The sequence below is a fragment of the Myiozetetes cayanensis genome, unplaced genomic scaffold (genome assembly GCF_022539395.1).
Source record: "Myiozetetes cayanensis isolate MyiCay16 unplaced genomic scaffold, myiCay2020 scf3, whole genome shotgun sequence".
Taxonomy (NCBI): Eukaryota; Metazoa; Chordata; class Aves; order Passeriformes; family Tyrannidae; genus Myiozetetes; species Myiozetetes cayanensis.
Genome location: NW_026087521.1, coordinates 59,179,714 through 59,196,340, shown reverse-complemented (window position 1 = coordinate 59,196,340; position 16,627 = coordinate 59,179,714). Strand labels below are relative to the sequence as shown.

Genomic DNA, 16,627 nt, shown 5'->3' with positions numbered 1-16,627 from the left:
TAGTGATTGTACATTTAGCAAGTGCAAATACTTGTATGTGCAAACCTAGGTTTTTGCATGCTCAAATAAGGTTGTTTTCAAATTTTGCAGGCACATTTATGGATCTCTGAAAAATTTTACATTTTCAGTAGGGGAAGAACTCTATTACTGAGTTCTAAAATACCCTCCTTTTGAATGTTTACTGACTTAAAAAATACAGTCAAATGATTTCAGATGTATAAAGCTTGTTAAATTAATGGAGTATAATAAAAAGTTAGTACATATAAAAGTTTATAAAAAGACATAGCAAAATAATCTTAGAAGTAGATTATCATGTATATGTTTTGCATTATCATGTTAAAAATTTTTAAAAGGATTACAGCAAAGCCAAACAAAAAAAAAACAAAGAAAGAGGAGAAAAGGATGGATCAAATGTCTTTGTTTTCGAAACCTAAAGTTTTCTTAATATTGCTCCAAAAATGCATCCATAGAAAGAAATTAGGTAAGTAATTGTTTATCCCCTTGGAAAAAATCAACCCAATGAAAACATTTCCTGTTTGCTCGACATTTTCTTCAAAAATATTGAATGTGGTTGTGATTCTTTAAGAAAAATGTATAGTTTTGTCACTTAAACACAAGAAGTCCAAAGAATTCCCAATATTGAAGAAGAAATTTTGCAGGGGAACTTTCTGACCACTTTATCTGTCTCTGACCAATATACATATCCCTAATCAGGCAAAGTTGCTTATTTATGAATGTCTGATGCTCATAAAGGACTGTGGAGAGAGGAGGTTATTTCCCTGACAGCAATTTGTAGCATGAAAATGAGTGATGCAGCTATCCTTCACCTTTAGGTTTCGTATTACAACTTTTTTAAGGCCAGGAGTCAGTTTTGAGCACTGCAGACAAAAATAAGGGTCAGTTTTCTACTGCTTGAACAGAAGCTCAATATAGACAAGAGATGGTGGGGAAAGATGCTGGGAGAGTGAGGGAAAGGGCCACATCAGCAGAAGTGTGACAATGCTGTCATCTGAAGCTGAGGTCATGGAGTGCAATAAGTGACTGACACCTTACTGAGCATCACCCGTGCAGAGTGAAAGTATAAAAAAGCTATGCCGTGCAAAATACAATTCTTGTTAAGTACTCTTGCTGCTATCAGTAAACTGCTTCAATAAAAATAATTCAGGCTTTTAGGAAAGTAAGCTTTTCAAACTGTTGTAAAATTACTACAATATATTTTACACCAAACATTTGCCAGATTTGATTTTTCACAAATTAGGCTGATGTAGAAGATATGGCAGAAATGTGGATAACCAACAACAACTACAACAAAAAAGAATTCAGAGTGGGAGCAGGGAATTTACAACTTCTCCAAATTAAAATATTTTAAATTTCTTAATAAAGATATACATAAAGCAACATATTTCTTAGCTTAAACTGTGCTAAGCTTTTCCTCAAGGCTTCTGTGATTACACTCAGAGCAACTTATGAACCAGGCTCTAAAGACAATAGACTGGTTATACTGAGCATATACTCTATCTTTTGAGATAACTAAGAAAACAGTGGGGAAAAAATATCTTTTGCATTATTTCTATTAATCACTGTTAAGGGACTAAATATAATTAATTAGGGCATCATTTTTGAAGTTAGGTGTCCCAATAATTTTGCTGCCTGATTTTTCCTAGATGCAGGGCACCCATCAGTCAAGTTTAGACACAGAAGTCATTCACTATCGTTATTAACGATATCAGAAATAACACAACAAGAGGGGACAAACTGAGCCTTTGGTATTTGACAACAATTAAAATTTAAGAAAAAGAATTTTGAAATACCTTACTACCTATGATGAAACATACAGAATACTCATAAAGAACAATGAAATAGTTAAAAATATGTTGCTGATTGCTGAACACTTATGCTACATTTGATTGTGAAATCCTTAGCTTTTTGGATATTAGGTGCAAAAAAGTGCAAAGAATATTTAGTTAACTGTTACAGTACCACATTACAAAAAGTATTTTCTAGGCCACAAAGGCCACTGCTAATATAATTTATATTAAGGTAAATGTATACACAAAATAATTTTCAATCTCCATATATATATATATCTGTTTCTATATCAACCTTGCAGAATCATGTTGAAAATTAACTAGACCACAGAATTTCAGCGTGATAACAATGATGGGAGGAAAAACCTCACAGAGGAGAGCTTGTTCTCCTATTAAAAAAATTACTCACGCAGGGCAAATGAAGGAATGAAATTCTGCAAGGCCACTCTGTATTTATGGTGATGAAAATACAATCTTAAACAGGGAGGGTAAGTGTTCAGAACTACCAACCCTCTCTGGGAGAAACCATTTCTACCTAGAGGCCATGAATAGCAACCTGAAACAGACATTCACAAACTTGGGCTGGAGCTTTTTCTTTTTTTCTAATTTTTTCTTTTTTTTTTCTTTTTTTTTTTAGTCTTTTAAATTTATTTGTAAAGACTGTCTGAAAGATTGATTTTTGTATTTATTTGCTTGTCTGCTGTGTTTGTAGTCACAGAAGGCAAGATGTAAAACCTGCCTCCTTTTTTGACTTAGAAACATCTGCAGTGTTAAGACCAGCCTTCCCAACTTTTCTGGAGCAGTTAAGACACTTTGAGGCATGATTGACTGTCTTAGAGATTAGTTAGTGGAATGGAGGGACTGGATTGTCATAAACATTTTCTGTGTCAACCAGGCTAAACCAACCCAAAATGGTTCTTCAGAAGTTTGTCAAAACTACCTTTTCCCTTCATATCTGGATTAATTCTCAAAATTTCTTTCATTATCTTAAACCAATCTCCCATTGGCAATTTTTTTCATTTATGACACCTTTTACCTGTAAAAATGCTGTTTTGGAAAACACTGTCTTCTGTTTTCTTTATATATTGCAAAGATACAAAAAGTACCACTACCTCAACTTTTTTCTAGTTACAGTTCAGCTTCGAAAATCTCAGACCAAATTGTGCAGTCTTTGCCATGCTCTTCACAGAAAGAAAAAAGAAAAAAGGAAATAGCTATGTGATTTATCCAATTGAGGTAAACTGCAGTGTTTGAAAGAGAGAAATTCATAAAATAATATGTAGTTCTCTTCTAGTTTTTAAATCATCTGACTACAGCCAATGTTTTTTTGCATTTGCTGTCCTGTGTATTCTGATAAATAGCTACATTTCAATTTTTCTCTCCATACACTGACAGAAAACATATCTAAATATCTCAAATTCATATTTAGTATATAATTCTAGAGGCATCCAGCTGGTGACCAGAAACTATTCCACGTGTGCTATGCATGCAGTCAAAATAACTTCAAAGTAATCTCCATCTGTCACATTAAACCAAGAATCTGAAAAACATTCTGGGTAACTGCAGCATTTGCTCAATTTTCTGAGCAGATAAAATACATTAAATCAATTCCTTTACTTCAGAGCATTCTCTCCTAGTTTACACTAGTTTGACTTGTGTAAACATCAGGCAAGGACTGCATGATGCCAGCAACAAACGGGCTGTTTTGATGGGCTGGATGCACCTCATCAGGAGACACCTACATCCCTGTGGAGCTGCATCCACTTCCACACCCCTCATTGCAGAAACATTCATTTTCCACAGCGATACCTGTACAGGCACTGTCAGTGCCATGCAGAGACATCCCAGACAGCTCTTTGTCAGCCACTGGGCAGCTGAAGCAAACCATCTTCCAGTGCCTGGGGGCCCGTGCCTGGCTGCTTTGCTGGACAGGAGAATAGGGGCAGCTGGCACTGTGATTGCTGGAAGATTATAACTGCATAGATCCAGTTCTGATGCCTGTTCCATAAGGGTTGACCTAAAACCCAGCAAAGCCAGTAGATCCTTGTCATTGGCTTTGGTGGACTTTTGATCAGCCCTTCCTCCCCGCCCAAGGAATGAGCTGATTTTACACTCAAAACATGACAACATTTATTTTTTTTGTCATGCAACATTCGGTTTGGAGTGCTATCTTGCAAAGTCTCTCAGGATTTAGTGCAATTTAGAAGAAATTTATGACATGAGATACATATATTTATACTATTTGCTCTCCCTCAAAAGAATTAGGCCTTAAAAGCTGCAGTAGTTTTGAATTGTTTAAGGGATTTTTTTTTTTCCTCTGTTTTCTTTGTCTATGCAAAGATACAGGTCATATCAAAACACTGCTTGGATATGACACTGGATACATGCCAGTGATAAAACAGGTGAATGAATTTGCATGAGGAAGGGTTATATTAGACTGGAGTCAACTTCATTCATACATTAAGAAATTATTATAAACTGTATAATAAGACTTAGAATAGGAAAAATGTATTTTAATAAAAAAATATGGATACAGTTCATCTGTGGATGCCAAACCTTCTGTATATGTAGATGGGAGGGAGCTTTGGACACTGAACACGATGAATCCACTCTTGTTCCTTAGGGTGTAAGCGGAGGTTTTGGTGATGAACAAGATCCCTGGCTATCAAAACTGGTTGCTCGGCCAGGTAGCTGCAAAAAAAGTGTTACGTTTACAAATGTCATCAGATCTGTCTGTGCACCACACTCATTTCAGAAGATGAGAGACTCTCTCAAAAAAGAACTCAAATCACACCCAGACCCTTTCTAGCCTCTGGATCAAAGTCTCTGGCATCAAAGTCTCCAGCAGAACTAATAATGGAAAGAAAATTTTTTAAGTGACCTAAAAATGCCTCTGACTTTTTTCACATAAGTGGCTTCATTTCACCAGTCAGGGGTGGTACCTCTGTCTCCAAACCTAGATAGGTTCTTAAGGCTTCCACATGCATCTTTCTGAATTCAAACCTGAGAGCATTTTGTATACAGAACACCAGCAATATGTGGCCACAGCAGGCTGAAGTAGGAGTTCAAGTCCAGGGACTTACAGATATAACGACCCATGCATTCGAACAAGCTTCCAATAAGTGTCTGCTGAACAGCTCTGGAGGGAGCTGCTGGTATGTTCCTTGAATTTAGCATAATTTGCTGGCCAATTTCAGATTAGTGTTTTGGCAACAACTCTTCCTGTTAAACATTTTTGAATAGAACATGATACCTTTTGAAATTCTTGCAAATGATCTGTAAGTAGATGTAAGTTCCTTATCATAAATTCTAGAAATTTTTATTGTCTTAATGTAATTTTGCAGTGCCATTAGAGCATCATGGAAACTTTTGAAGTGGTCCCTTTAAACAATCAATAAACCCATGCAACTAGATTTAGGTTGTGCTAAGAATCTTGCAGCTGACATTTAGATGCTGCACTGATTTTGTTGTTCTCAGAAGCACATAAGTGTGAGAGGCAAAAACATCCAATATCCTGAGAATGAGAAAATCTTGCTAGTTCTTACCTCCAGTAGTGGATGCCAGTGAGTTATTGGTTTACGTGGGTAAGCCAACATTTCATTCCAATGATCTCTTCCAAGCCCTTCAGCATCAATGCCTGTCCGACATACCCCAATGACCTCATTGTGCCCTACTCTGAGAATTGTAGAGAGACAGAATTTGTTTTTAATAAAAATAGTTTTAATAACATCTGATGTACAATTCTGTTTACTGGTTTAGTGTGGCACAGAGTACATGACCAAAGTTTTCACATCATTTATTACAGATATTAGTTTTGATGGTAGTATAGTAATATTAAGTTCTGTATTGGTTACATCAAAAACCTACAGCCACTATCAGAGTGCTTCTGGCAGCTATAAAAATAGCAATGAAGACATAACCTTTACCATTAAAAGGTTACAACCCAAAAGACAAAAGGACAGAAAAGGATCATAATACACAAAATTATCTAGAAAGAAAACATGCTTGAATTTTGTGGGAGAGGAAGGTAAAAATGATGGGGTATACATTTCATGCTACAAATCCTTCAGACATCATTTCATAAACTTATTCCCAGCTCTAGCTGTTGTGATCTTTGGAAGTTCAGTCAAAAAAGTGAAAGGTAAGCATCACAGTTGTAATAGGTTATACCTTAATACTTCATACTCCTAGCAGTGCCATAGACTTGCTGAGGGACTCCAGAAAGTAATTTTCTGTACCTTGACTTTATGTACCTTACCATAATGCTTTCTAATTTCCTCTTAGCAAATGCTGGGAAAGGAGCAGCTGAGGAGGACTGCAAGTGTGCAAGTTGCTGTGAAACTAACAGCACCACAGTGCCTCTTTCACATCTGACAGAGAAAGTCTTACTGACAGAAATTGGAGGACAACCAGAAATCTGATGGCAAGGAAAAACAGTCTGAAGGGTGATGTTACTAAATTGGACTTTCAGCACTTATTTGCCCTGCAATCTCAAGAGCTCATTACTAATAGCACTTGAATGAAACAGACTTGGCTCAGGCAGGATTCTGTCAGTCACTGTCTAGTTCAACCTGCAGTCCTTGAGTCACTCTAAGCAGGAGTCTCTTCCTGTCAGTTCTGGGGGAAGGACACAGATAACTGAGGCTTAAATATGTTGTCAGTGAGGACTAAACCCAAAGGTTACGTATTCAAAGGTTACTTTATTGAATCAACCAAATAATTAATTATTACTTAATTCAATGTGCCAATTAGCATCTAGTTCTTTCTCAGTCATTCAAATTTTCTTTGGTTTCAAATACCTGCCATTTAAATAGAAATAAGAGGTGTGAGGGATTTTTTTAAACTGGAAGGTATATCTGATTTACAAAGCTTTTACACAGTCCAGCCACCAGATGTGTACAGGAATGTTTGCCAATGCTAGTGGTCCATAGGAAGACTGAGCCATATTTCTCCCTCATCACAGTTATTTATGACACAGATAAAAGGTTAAAAAGTGTGGAAGCTTTAAACCTCTTCAGGAAAAAAACCCAAGGCTTTATCTTTTGTGCCACTGAAGCTGCTTATTAGTTCAAAGAGCTAGAAAGCAGTGACTTGCAATGATCAGGTATTGTCTCACTGACGATTAATGGTCAGAAAGAAAACTGTGCTTACCGATCATAATCCATCACTGCAATGGAGAGGCTGACCTGGTCCACGTTCTCTGGAGGGATGTCAAAGATGATGGCCTCGTTATAAATGGGATTGAGGGTGTTCTTCTTCGTGGTGGTTTTCCGTTTTTTCAGTCTTCGTCCCTCACACATCAGGGACACTTTGACATACGGATCTGAGGGACAGAAAATCAGTCGCAGACATTTGGACACAAAGTCATTCAAATGTGTAGCATAAGGACAATATTAGTTGCAGAAATGTAATATTGATAAGATAGAAAATTGTGAAGATTTTAGTGACCCTGGGAAGCATTGCTTTCAACATGCTGTAAATGCAAAGGAAAGGTATGGGGTCTATATCCATTCTCCTGCTATTTCCATCCCACAACCACATTAAACACAGAAAACCCAAGGAGTTCTTATTCATCCCCTTCTTGAAGAAACCCTCCCTTGTTATTTAAAAAAAAAAAAAAGTAGATTCACCTGATGCTCCAGTTATATCCATTGCTTTGAGATTCCTACATTTGATGACTGTCAATGTCATTCTCCCAGCAGTAGGCAAATAACAAAGGGAAAACATGATCTCACCCAAATCTATGCTTTCCTGAAAAAGAAAAGCAGTGATTAGAAGTCTGATCATACTGCCAACAATTCAGTACAGATCATGCAAAACTTTGGAATTTCTCTTCTAACATGGAGAGAGGCTTCTTTTGCAGCCTCAGATGCATTTTGAAGGGGTCATAAGCAATTTTAAAAAATTATTTCTATAAAGTACAGAAAGAGTAACAACAGGGTAATAACTTAGGGACAGGATGTACAATTAATAAACTGAGAAATTAAAACAAAATCAGAACCAAAACTTTCAGGATTCCTGACACGCTTGTGTTGAATTCACACAAATGAAAAGGTGCTGAATGTAGAATGTCAAGTTCTGCTCTTGAAAAAACTCATACTCCATCAACAACACTGGAATTTATGTAGGAGATTTATTTCTAGACACCTGTATGTGAATGAAAAGCTAATCCTGTCAAAAAAGACAATACTTGTTAAAGTTGCTGTATTTACTGCTTTTAATGTGCTTTGAGGGGTTGTTCTGTTTTAGAAGAAAAGCAAAGTAAAGGAGTAGCATCTACAGCTTTCTGGGCTCAACAACAACTTTTTGGAGGATTATATACTCAGAAAGATTGATAAAGCCCATATGGATCTTAATAATCCTCACAAAGAGACAGTTGCTATACTTTGACAATGTGCTGTAAATATATGCAATATGATATTGCTATACAGTTCTACAATACTTGAGAAATGTAACCTAAGGAAGAGAGTTTCCACCAGTTCTTATTTTTTTTTCTTTTTCACAGTTATATAATTGTCCTAGTACTGTAAAAGTTTATTTCTTGAAATGTTAGTTATGTTCTAAATTGTTCTTGTTCTGTATTTTAACATCCCCTCCCAAACTCCCCCCTCCCTCCCAAAAAAAAGACCAAAAGAAAATTGCATATTAAGAACTCATGATATGAGCTTGTAAGGAGCATGAAAGGAAGCCACTTCTGTAAGGCTGCCACTCTCAAGCAAGCTCATGTGATCTCAAAGGACCTTTTTTTTGACTACTACTAAAAAGCTTATTTTTAACAGCTCAGCTTCAATATTTTATCTGTCAAAGCTACAGAGTTACCCTGAGAGTACAGATTCTCTTGAGAGCTGCTGGATTTATCCTACAGCTGTTCTGGCTTCAGAAGGCAAGCATGATATATGTTTAAATGGAACATATTAAAATAATGATTGCTGTGTAGATGACAAATACATTGTTTATAGTTATGAGGCAAGACTGTGGGTTCTTGTTAACGTTCTTCAGCTGCTTATGTGAAGAGTTTTATTGGCTTCCTTTGGGTTAATACTCTGTCTAAATTGAAATAGGTGCTTCACATCTTTCTTGAGTTAAGACAGACTTAATCACATGCTTCAGGGTTTAGGTTTTGGTTTGGTTTTCTTTTTTTTTTCCCCTGCATTGCAGACTTCAGACTGAAGAATGCAGTTTTGGAATAGCTTTAAATTCTCTGCTGCGCTGGTAATAAAGTATTGACTTTTGTGTAGGTTGGTCAATTCACATGTTCAGTCGTTTTGCTGAGATTCTGTTCTGAGAATTAACAGATTGATAAGCATGTGAACATGCACTATGGGAAAATTTTATGCTTGTCAGTATTTCAGATTTCTCAGGATTTCAAAATGATTTAACTAGTTCAGTCCACATAGCACAAATACAGCTATCTGACATCTCCTTAGGCCAACCCCTTTCCTTGACAGGAAGAGTACAGAATTTTGTGGCACAGGGTAAATTACCAAACTCACTTTTCTATTTCAGAAGACAAAAATAAAACTTGAACAAATAAGTGTAATTATTTTCACTCATTTGTTAAAGTGGCAAGTGCTTTCTTATATTTTACAGTTTTTGTTATATATGAAAACTCCTTAAAGCACAGCTTCTGTTACAAGCATTACTTTCTGAATTCAGAGTCTGATTGTTGTTCTTCATATCCATATGTCAAACAGATCTCACTATTTTGTTTGAAAAGAATAGTTCCCCCACTTTCAGTGCTTTGAAGTTTAAGGTCTATGTTGAGAGAGGTGATGAAGGCAGGTTGGATATGAAACAACATTGGCAGCTCATAAAAAAGCCCAATTTTTCCTTCTTCAGAGAGATGACTTGTAGGTGAACAGAAAAAAAATCACTTTTGAAGACAGGAACATGAACTTGAGTATTCTATTATTTATATGAGAGAAATTGGATAGACACTTGAAAGTTTGGGTGAGCTCAACTGATAGAGAAGAAGACTGACAGGGTAATGTACTATGACTTAAATACTTTTAAAAAGGCATTGCTCAAAATACTTGCAAAACTCCATGCGGTGGTTACTCTACAGTACTTTTTGAAGAGCAGAGAAAAGCATCAGTGCTTAATAAAATGGTAACCATAAGAGTCTCATGCCCAGTTCTTTTTCTTTCCTTTCTGAACAGCATGTACTGAAGGTATATTGAAAGAGCTTGGAAAATGCCCTGCAATCACACACAGTGCTTTTGACCATTCGATGTATAAGGAAGCTGCCTTAATGCAAAAAAAATGCTCATAAAACCAGTGAGGGGGATCTTTTCACTCTACACAGCAGATCGTCCAAAACGCAGATACTGAAGTTACTGGAGCTCTTTAACTTCTGTGCTAACTGCTCAGTCTGAAGTGGTAAGGGATGGTTTTAAGATTGGGAAAAGGCTCCCTATCACTCCACTGTTTATGCAGGAATTTTCTGACACCTATGCTCTATATCTGGAAAAAAATGTGGCTTGTGCTGCCCTGAAAGGTCTGACTCTTACTATGGAACAACACTCATGTTTCAATAGATAAATTCTGCAGCAAACTAGAATAGATAATATTTCACATAAATGCTTGTCAGTATCAAAGACATTTATGAGTCAGACATAGTAAGATCAAAGGAGCTGGAAACAAAATCAGTGGTTACCCTGCACTAGTCCATAAACTACACTTAACTCTCCTCCTGGTGGAGAGAACTGGCTGTCACAGATTGCCACTACAGACCAGGACTTCCCATGGTCCCCAGATTGAGTTAAAATACAATTTCTTTCAGAATCTTTTACACAACTGGGATGATTTTATCTTCTTAATTTCATTTGGTACTATTTGTGACATCTGTTGTTTGCTGACAGTTTTGTAGACTGTGTCTTTTTGATCAGTAAGGAACAGGAAATCCTAGGACTTTTACTCAGTTTCTACTCTGAGTATCTGCCAAGAATGGTGCTCTTTCTTCATACATGAGTGTGAAGCTGACTATATTTTCTTAGGACCTCTACAAGTCCCCTGGAGATTAAGAAATTAAAAAGAATCATTAAAATAACTATGCTTTGGAAATCAATCAGAGTGTGAAGCACAAGACTCTGAACTTTTAAATGTTCTTTTGAAGATTTAAGATTAAAATTCTGCATATATATATATGATAGCATCAGAGACTCAGTATTTGATGAAATGTCTGGGATATTCCCTTTCCCCCCCCACACACTTTTATTGTTCACTTGAACTCTAGAGTTTTATGAATTTGGAGCTGCAAACACAGATTCAGATCTAGATAACAAACAAAATAAGGCTTTGTGTTTCTTTAAACTTCTTATGACAGTCTTTGTCTATCACATTGATTATCATGAGTAACATTTTTAAATTCCCTGGATCCTTAAGCATTATTGATTTTAGTTGAGACTTAAAAGTAGGATGCAAATTGCTTTGGAATCTCAGTGCTCTAGAAAATCCATATTTTTCTCACTTTATAATACACTGGATAATTAAGTTCACTCAAGTAATCTGACTGGAACCCTTCAGTACAAGCAAATCTGGGGAAGCTAAGGCACAGACTGCCTGCAACAATCATGTCTGCATTAAAGTTCACCTCAAACAAAACACAACTCAGAAGGTACAATCCTGAACTCAGTAGTTGCCAGTCATGCAAATTTTTAGCTATGCCTCAAATTGTCTTACATGTATCCTATATTTACTGAGACTTGCACATTACTTACATTACTCCCATGAAATTTTATCTCTTTCCTAGACCTATTTTGAGGTTTTGTTTTTTTGTGGTTTTTGGCTTTTTTTTGTTTGTTTTTTTTTTGTTTGTTTTCTTCCTAGAACTAAAGTTACATTTCAATTAACAGCTAGCTTTACAGACATTTGTAATGAGTGCTTCCCATCCACTTCCAGTAACAGGTACAGACAAACCAGCATTAAGCACAGTTGCACTAATGCAAATGGAAGCATTTCTTGCTACTTCATATCTCTTATTTCCCTTTTGTGTTCACAAGTCGTCACACAGTATTAAGGAACTGGAGCAGTGGCAAAAGCTACACCATCCTCAGTTGTTTTTATAGCTACCATTTTACTTCTATCCAATCCATTTTCTGGTATGGTGATGGTAGAACAAAAAATAAAAAACCAGAAAACAATGATCTCATGTGTGCATGTCAGTTATTCAGATAAGCTTCATTTTTTTTTTTTATCTGCAGAATACAGACTTTTTTAAATAGCGTAATTTTCACCCCACACAACCCACTATGTGCTAAAATTTTTTTCCATTAGTTCCATTAGGAGAGATCCATTAAGATCTGTCTGCATTCCCTGCTTTACGGGCTCTTGGGAAATCGGTCCAGAAGTTGGCAAAGTCAGATGAAAAAGGCTCCTTATTGTATTATATTTGTTACCATACCCAATGGACAGCAGTGCCCTCATTTTCACCCTTATGCCTGTAGAATTAGCAGGATTTCTACTGAGGCTGTGCTCCCCACTCATAATACAGATAAACAGTGGAAGGGTCTGAGGAGGAGTTTGGAGAACTTGTAGGGGAGCATCAATTAAACTGATCGAGTTTTTAGAACTGCTGTTGCTTGAAAAAGCTTTGCTGTCACTTACTCCAATTAATTTTCCCAGTTGTTTCCACTAAATTCAATAGGAGAGACAACCTTGATTAGCAACCTCCACAAATTCAGTGGGGAAGTTAGGTACAGGTCCTTCCACAGTCAGGGTAGTTTCTACTCACATATCAACACCCATAATCCTGAACTGAACAGGAAAAAGTATTTTTTGACTATCCTGTCAGAGTAACAACTTTTGTAGTCTCCCTTCTATTTGCCAACATCTTAACTGGTTTTCTATGCTAGCAGGTGTGAAAAACTTGTAGGGAGCTGATATGTAAAATAAGGTGTCATTTTTGAATCACAAATGAACTCCAGGCCACTTTTTCACTGATGTTAGTTTCTTCTTCTTTTCCCCTAGCTTTTCAAGTTTTGAAATTCAAACGAAGTCTTAAAAGAGCAACTTGCTATGGATTCTTACCAAGGACTATGTAAATGTTACTGGAACTAAAAAATTTATATGCTTTTATTTTTTGCTAGTCTGTCATTAACTTCCATGGTTAAAATAACAAGCATTTGCATAATTAATAGTGCATTAGAAATTGAATTCCCTCAGAAACTTGGTTATTGTTACTTTCATTATCATTCATATTATCGTAACCCACAGTAATAATTTTAATTCTTAATCTCAATTTTAATATCCAGAACTACTTTCTTACTAATTGTAATTTAAATGATATTTTAAAGATTGCATGTAAGAGCAGCATAGCAAAAATACAAAGGGTAGCATGAATTCCCTTTGGACTTAATTCCTAAACAAGCAATTTGCAAATTTTTTTTCTTTTTCTGTTGTATTTTGAGGAAGCATCTGTAATAAATAATAATAATAGCAATTTTCTATCTATCTAAGAAGTTATTCAGGTATTTCTGTTACTAGACTTTTTGCTGCTTCCTTTAGTCACACTGAAAATTGTTTTTCATTACATTATGCAAAATTAAAGAAAAATGCACTGGCAGAACTAAACCTTTGGATTACTTGAATACTGCAGGAAGATAATTCCCCCAAAGGAATTCTCCCTTTCTTGTTCTATTTAGAATCATGTTATATATATTGGCTTTCCAGTAAAATCTACTGACATCAAGCTTCAAGAATCAGGAATAAAGTAAAACAAAATGACAAATGTTGGGAGTTGAATGGAAAAAAAAGAGGAAGGATGTCTTACCCCTCGGCTTAGCTAAGAACATATTAAGATATTTCTGGTTTTGAGATATAGATCAACAGTTAAAAGAGTGATAGCAAAGAGCAGAACAAAAATCTACCAGTCTGTTTTCTCATTTATGCATTCAGAACCTGATGGTAGCCATGCTATCACAGAAATTGTTAAAAGTTGCATGAAACTCGAACTGGAGACCTAATTCTACCACCTCTCCAGGGGATTTTACTTTGGAAACGTTGTCCCCACCCCTAATATTTATTTTTGTCTCCAGTTATTCTTTGCATATCGAATTCAGCTCTTTTTTCCCCTCTCAGCACCAGTTACTGGTTGAGCTGCTGTCCTGGGAAATGAACCAATTAAGTTTGTGTTTGTTCTTGCCTCTGTGGAAGACCATATGGAAGCAGTGGGGCCTGCTGCTGTGTGATGACTGTGCCTTCTGCTTGTGGAGGCCTAATGCTTGTTTTAGCCTTGCACCCTGATTGCTCTGGGTAAGCACTGCTGCTGATTGCAGTCCTGATTGCGGAGGGAGGACTCCCTGTTATTGCACGCAGGGTCCAGCAGGCTGAACGCTCTCACAGCACCCTGCCAAGACTCCTGGGTGCTTCTTGTGTCACCCCCTCTGTACGTCACCATCTGTCTTGTGCACTGGGTGGATAATTACATCTTGCCACGCAGCCAGGAAAACCATTCCTGCTTCAGAACAGAGGTACTTCTGTGAACTAAGCGTGGCATCTACTGACACTCGAAGGAGCCAAATTGTATATGGCTTCCCATATAAGGATGCTCTTCTGAAGCCACAATGCATTGTCTGCAATGACATTATTTGCACTGAGAAACTCAGAGAGCACTTAGGGCATAGCAGGTCAGACAAGCCATGCACCTTAGCATAGCTGCCACATCTGTCTGGATGCAGAGATATTAAAATCCTTTGAGGAAACCACGTTCTTTGTTCATCTAGTATTTATTACTTTGAAGGTAGACTGAAAGTGGTAGTTTGCCTCTAGCAAATCAGAATATTCAAATAATACGTCATTTCCAATGAAAAGAAACATTGAATAATAATAGAAACCTTCCCTGCCTTCAGTAACTGGATGGAAACATCCCCTTTCTCCATTGTTTTTTCCAGTTATTTGGGACCTTAAGCAGTCCCAAACATAAATGAAAAACCTCAAAATGTTTCCTCTTAAGACTGATCTAGAGCATTTCTCAACTGCTCAGCAGCGGCACTGGTCATGTGTATCCTTTTTATCATCGGCCCCAAGTAGAAATGACTAGTGCCAGCAATTCTTGGCTTAGAAGGGGCTGTTCCCATTGTAGAGATGATAAATGCTTCTACACTGACAAGCCTTTACTCTTTCACACCTGTTTAACATTCCGGTAGTTTTTAGGTGCATTCCCAGAAACACTAATAGTATATCTTCATCAGCTTTCTACCACCAGTGCCGCCTTTTTGTCCATTTACAAAGCAGCACACGATGGAGAAAACTAAGAAAATATAGTGCCTGCAATTGCTCTGGGTGAGCTTCAGAGATGGGCTTCATTCTTGTTTTAACAGGAAGGCAGAAGAATCTCTTTCCATAACAGGAGCCAACAACCAGTAGGATTGCCTGTGTGATATCCTACTCTGGCCAGTGGTCAGTAGAAATGAACTGAGACAAATGTCAAAAAAATATATTTAAGCACTTCTGTCTTTCCCAGTGACACCACTTACTTACATTTCAATTGCTTTAGCAACAGCAATCATACACCATGGACATCACATGAAGACTATGTCCTTACAAAACCTTCTTTTATATTCCACTTCACAAATGAGAAAACTGCAGCACTGAAATGCCTGGTGTTGGAGAACTAAATAATAATCAAGTTCCATCTGTCTACATGAGATAATTCAAGACGATACAAGTTTGATTGATGGCTAAGATCCCCAGGAGACCACCACTGTGCTGGAAATGGCTTTTATCTAAATTCTGAGCTCTATTTTTTTTTCCCAATTGCATAGTTTCCTATAATTGGTTACTCTAACAGACTTCACAGAATACCTTCAGAAAAAAAGTGTTTCTGACAGTCACTTGCCAATTTTTTTAGACAATGACATTAGAGGCAGAGATTTCCAAAGAAATCAATCATTTTAAAAAGTATGAAAGGAAGTTAATAAACCTTTACATTCAGAAATTTTCGGATCACAAGAGGTGGACTTTTTGCCTAGACAATTTTAAGACACTGAGTATTAGGAGTTAAGTGCTTGTTAGTAGTTCCAGTAAATGAGTCTTCTTTATTTTTAGAGTATGTTGTATATTTTCGATAGTACCAAAACCTCAGATATGTATGGAAAATTTACAAGCACTTCACAAAATATATGTTGATTAAACAATCCATTTGATATTATTTGGTTGCCTCTGATGTTATGAATTAATTTCCTAAAGCATATTAAGAATTACAATATTCCAGTATACTGAACAACCTTCACAGGTGGTCCCAAGCTGCCTCTTGATTTTTTTCTCTTTTTTTTAAAATTAATTGAGTGAACAGAAGCAAATGATAGAGTACTTATTAAAAATTCAATCATCCATCTATCAGCAAAATTTGGAGATATTAATATCATCAGATATCTGAGATATATCTCTTCCACAACTGATTTTACACCAAATTTACCTTGATAATCTATCATGAAGAAATGAAAATACCTTAACACTTACAAGAGGAACATGCTATATATTATGCAATGTTATAGGTTTTCAACACAACATATTTATTTGAATACATATCAGCAATTGAAAACCATAAGAATAAAAATGAGTGTGTATGCCCCATTCTGAACTTCTATAGAATAGTTTCAAATTATTATTATGAGCAAAAAAATGTATTAAAACTGCAGATTCCCACAGAGCCATTGGTTTTACCACAAAAAGGACTCAGTGCAACCGTCTAGTCTGATCTTTCCCAGACTGTATTTCCTGCACCAAATAATAACTTTTTATGGATGTGCAAGCAAATCTTTTAAAAATTATGTTAGCTACCGAAAAGGAGCCTTTGCATAACCGAGAATCTCCTGATT

At 36.5% G+C, this 16,627-nt stretch overlaps 1 protein-coding gene across 1 annotated transcript in view; it reads right to left on the bottom strand.

Moving 5' to 3' along the window:
- Positions 1 to 346: 346 nt before the first annotated feature.
- SYT10 (synaptotagmin 10) overlaps positions 347 to 16,627 on the bottom strand; it is a 39,503-nt gene continuing 23,222 nt past the window's right edge. Inside the window, exons 4-7 of the mRNA XM_050324814.1 lie at positions 7,439 to 7,559; positions 6,960 to 7,131; positions 5,354 to 5,483; positions 347 to 4,499 (exon numbers count right to left, since the gene is read on the bottom strand). Of these exons, the coding sequence (XP_050180771.1) occupies positions 4,428 to 4,499; positions 5,354 to 5,483; positions 6,960 to 7,131; positions 7,439 to 7,559 (495 nt within the window). The 3' untranslated portion in view covers positions 347 to 4,427. The remainder of the gene's footprint in view (positions 4,500 to 5,353; positions 5,484 to 6,959; positions 7,132 to 7,438; positions 7,560 to 16,627) is intronic.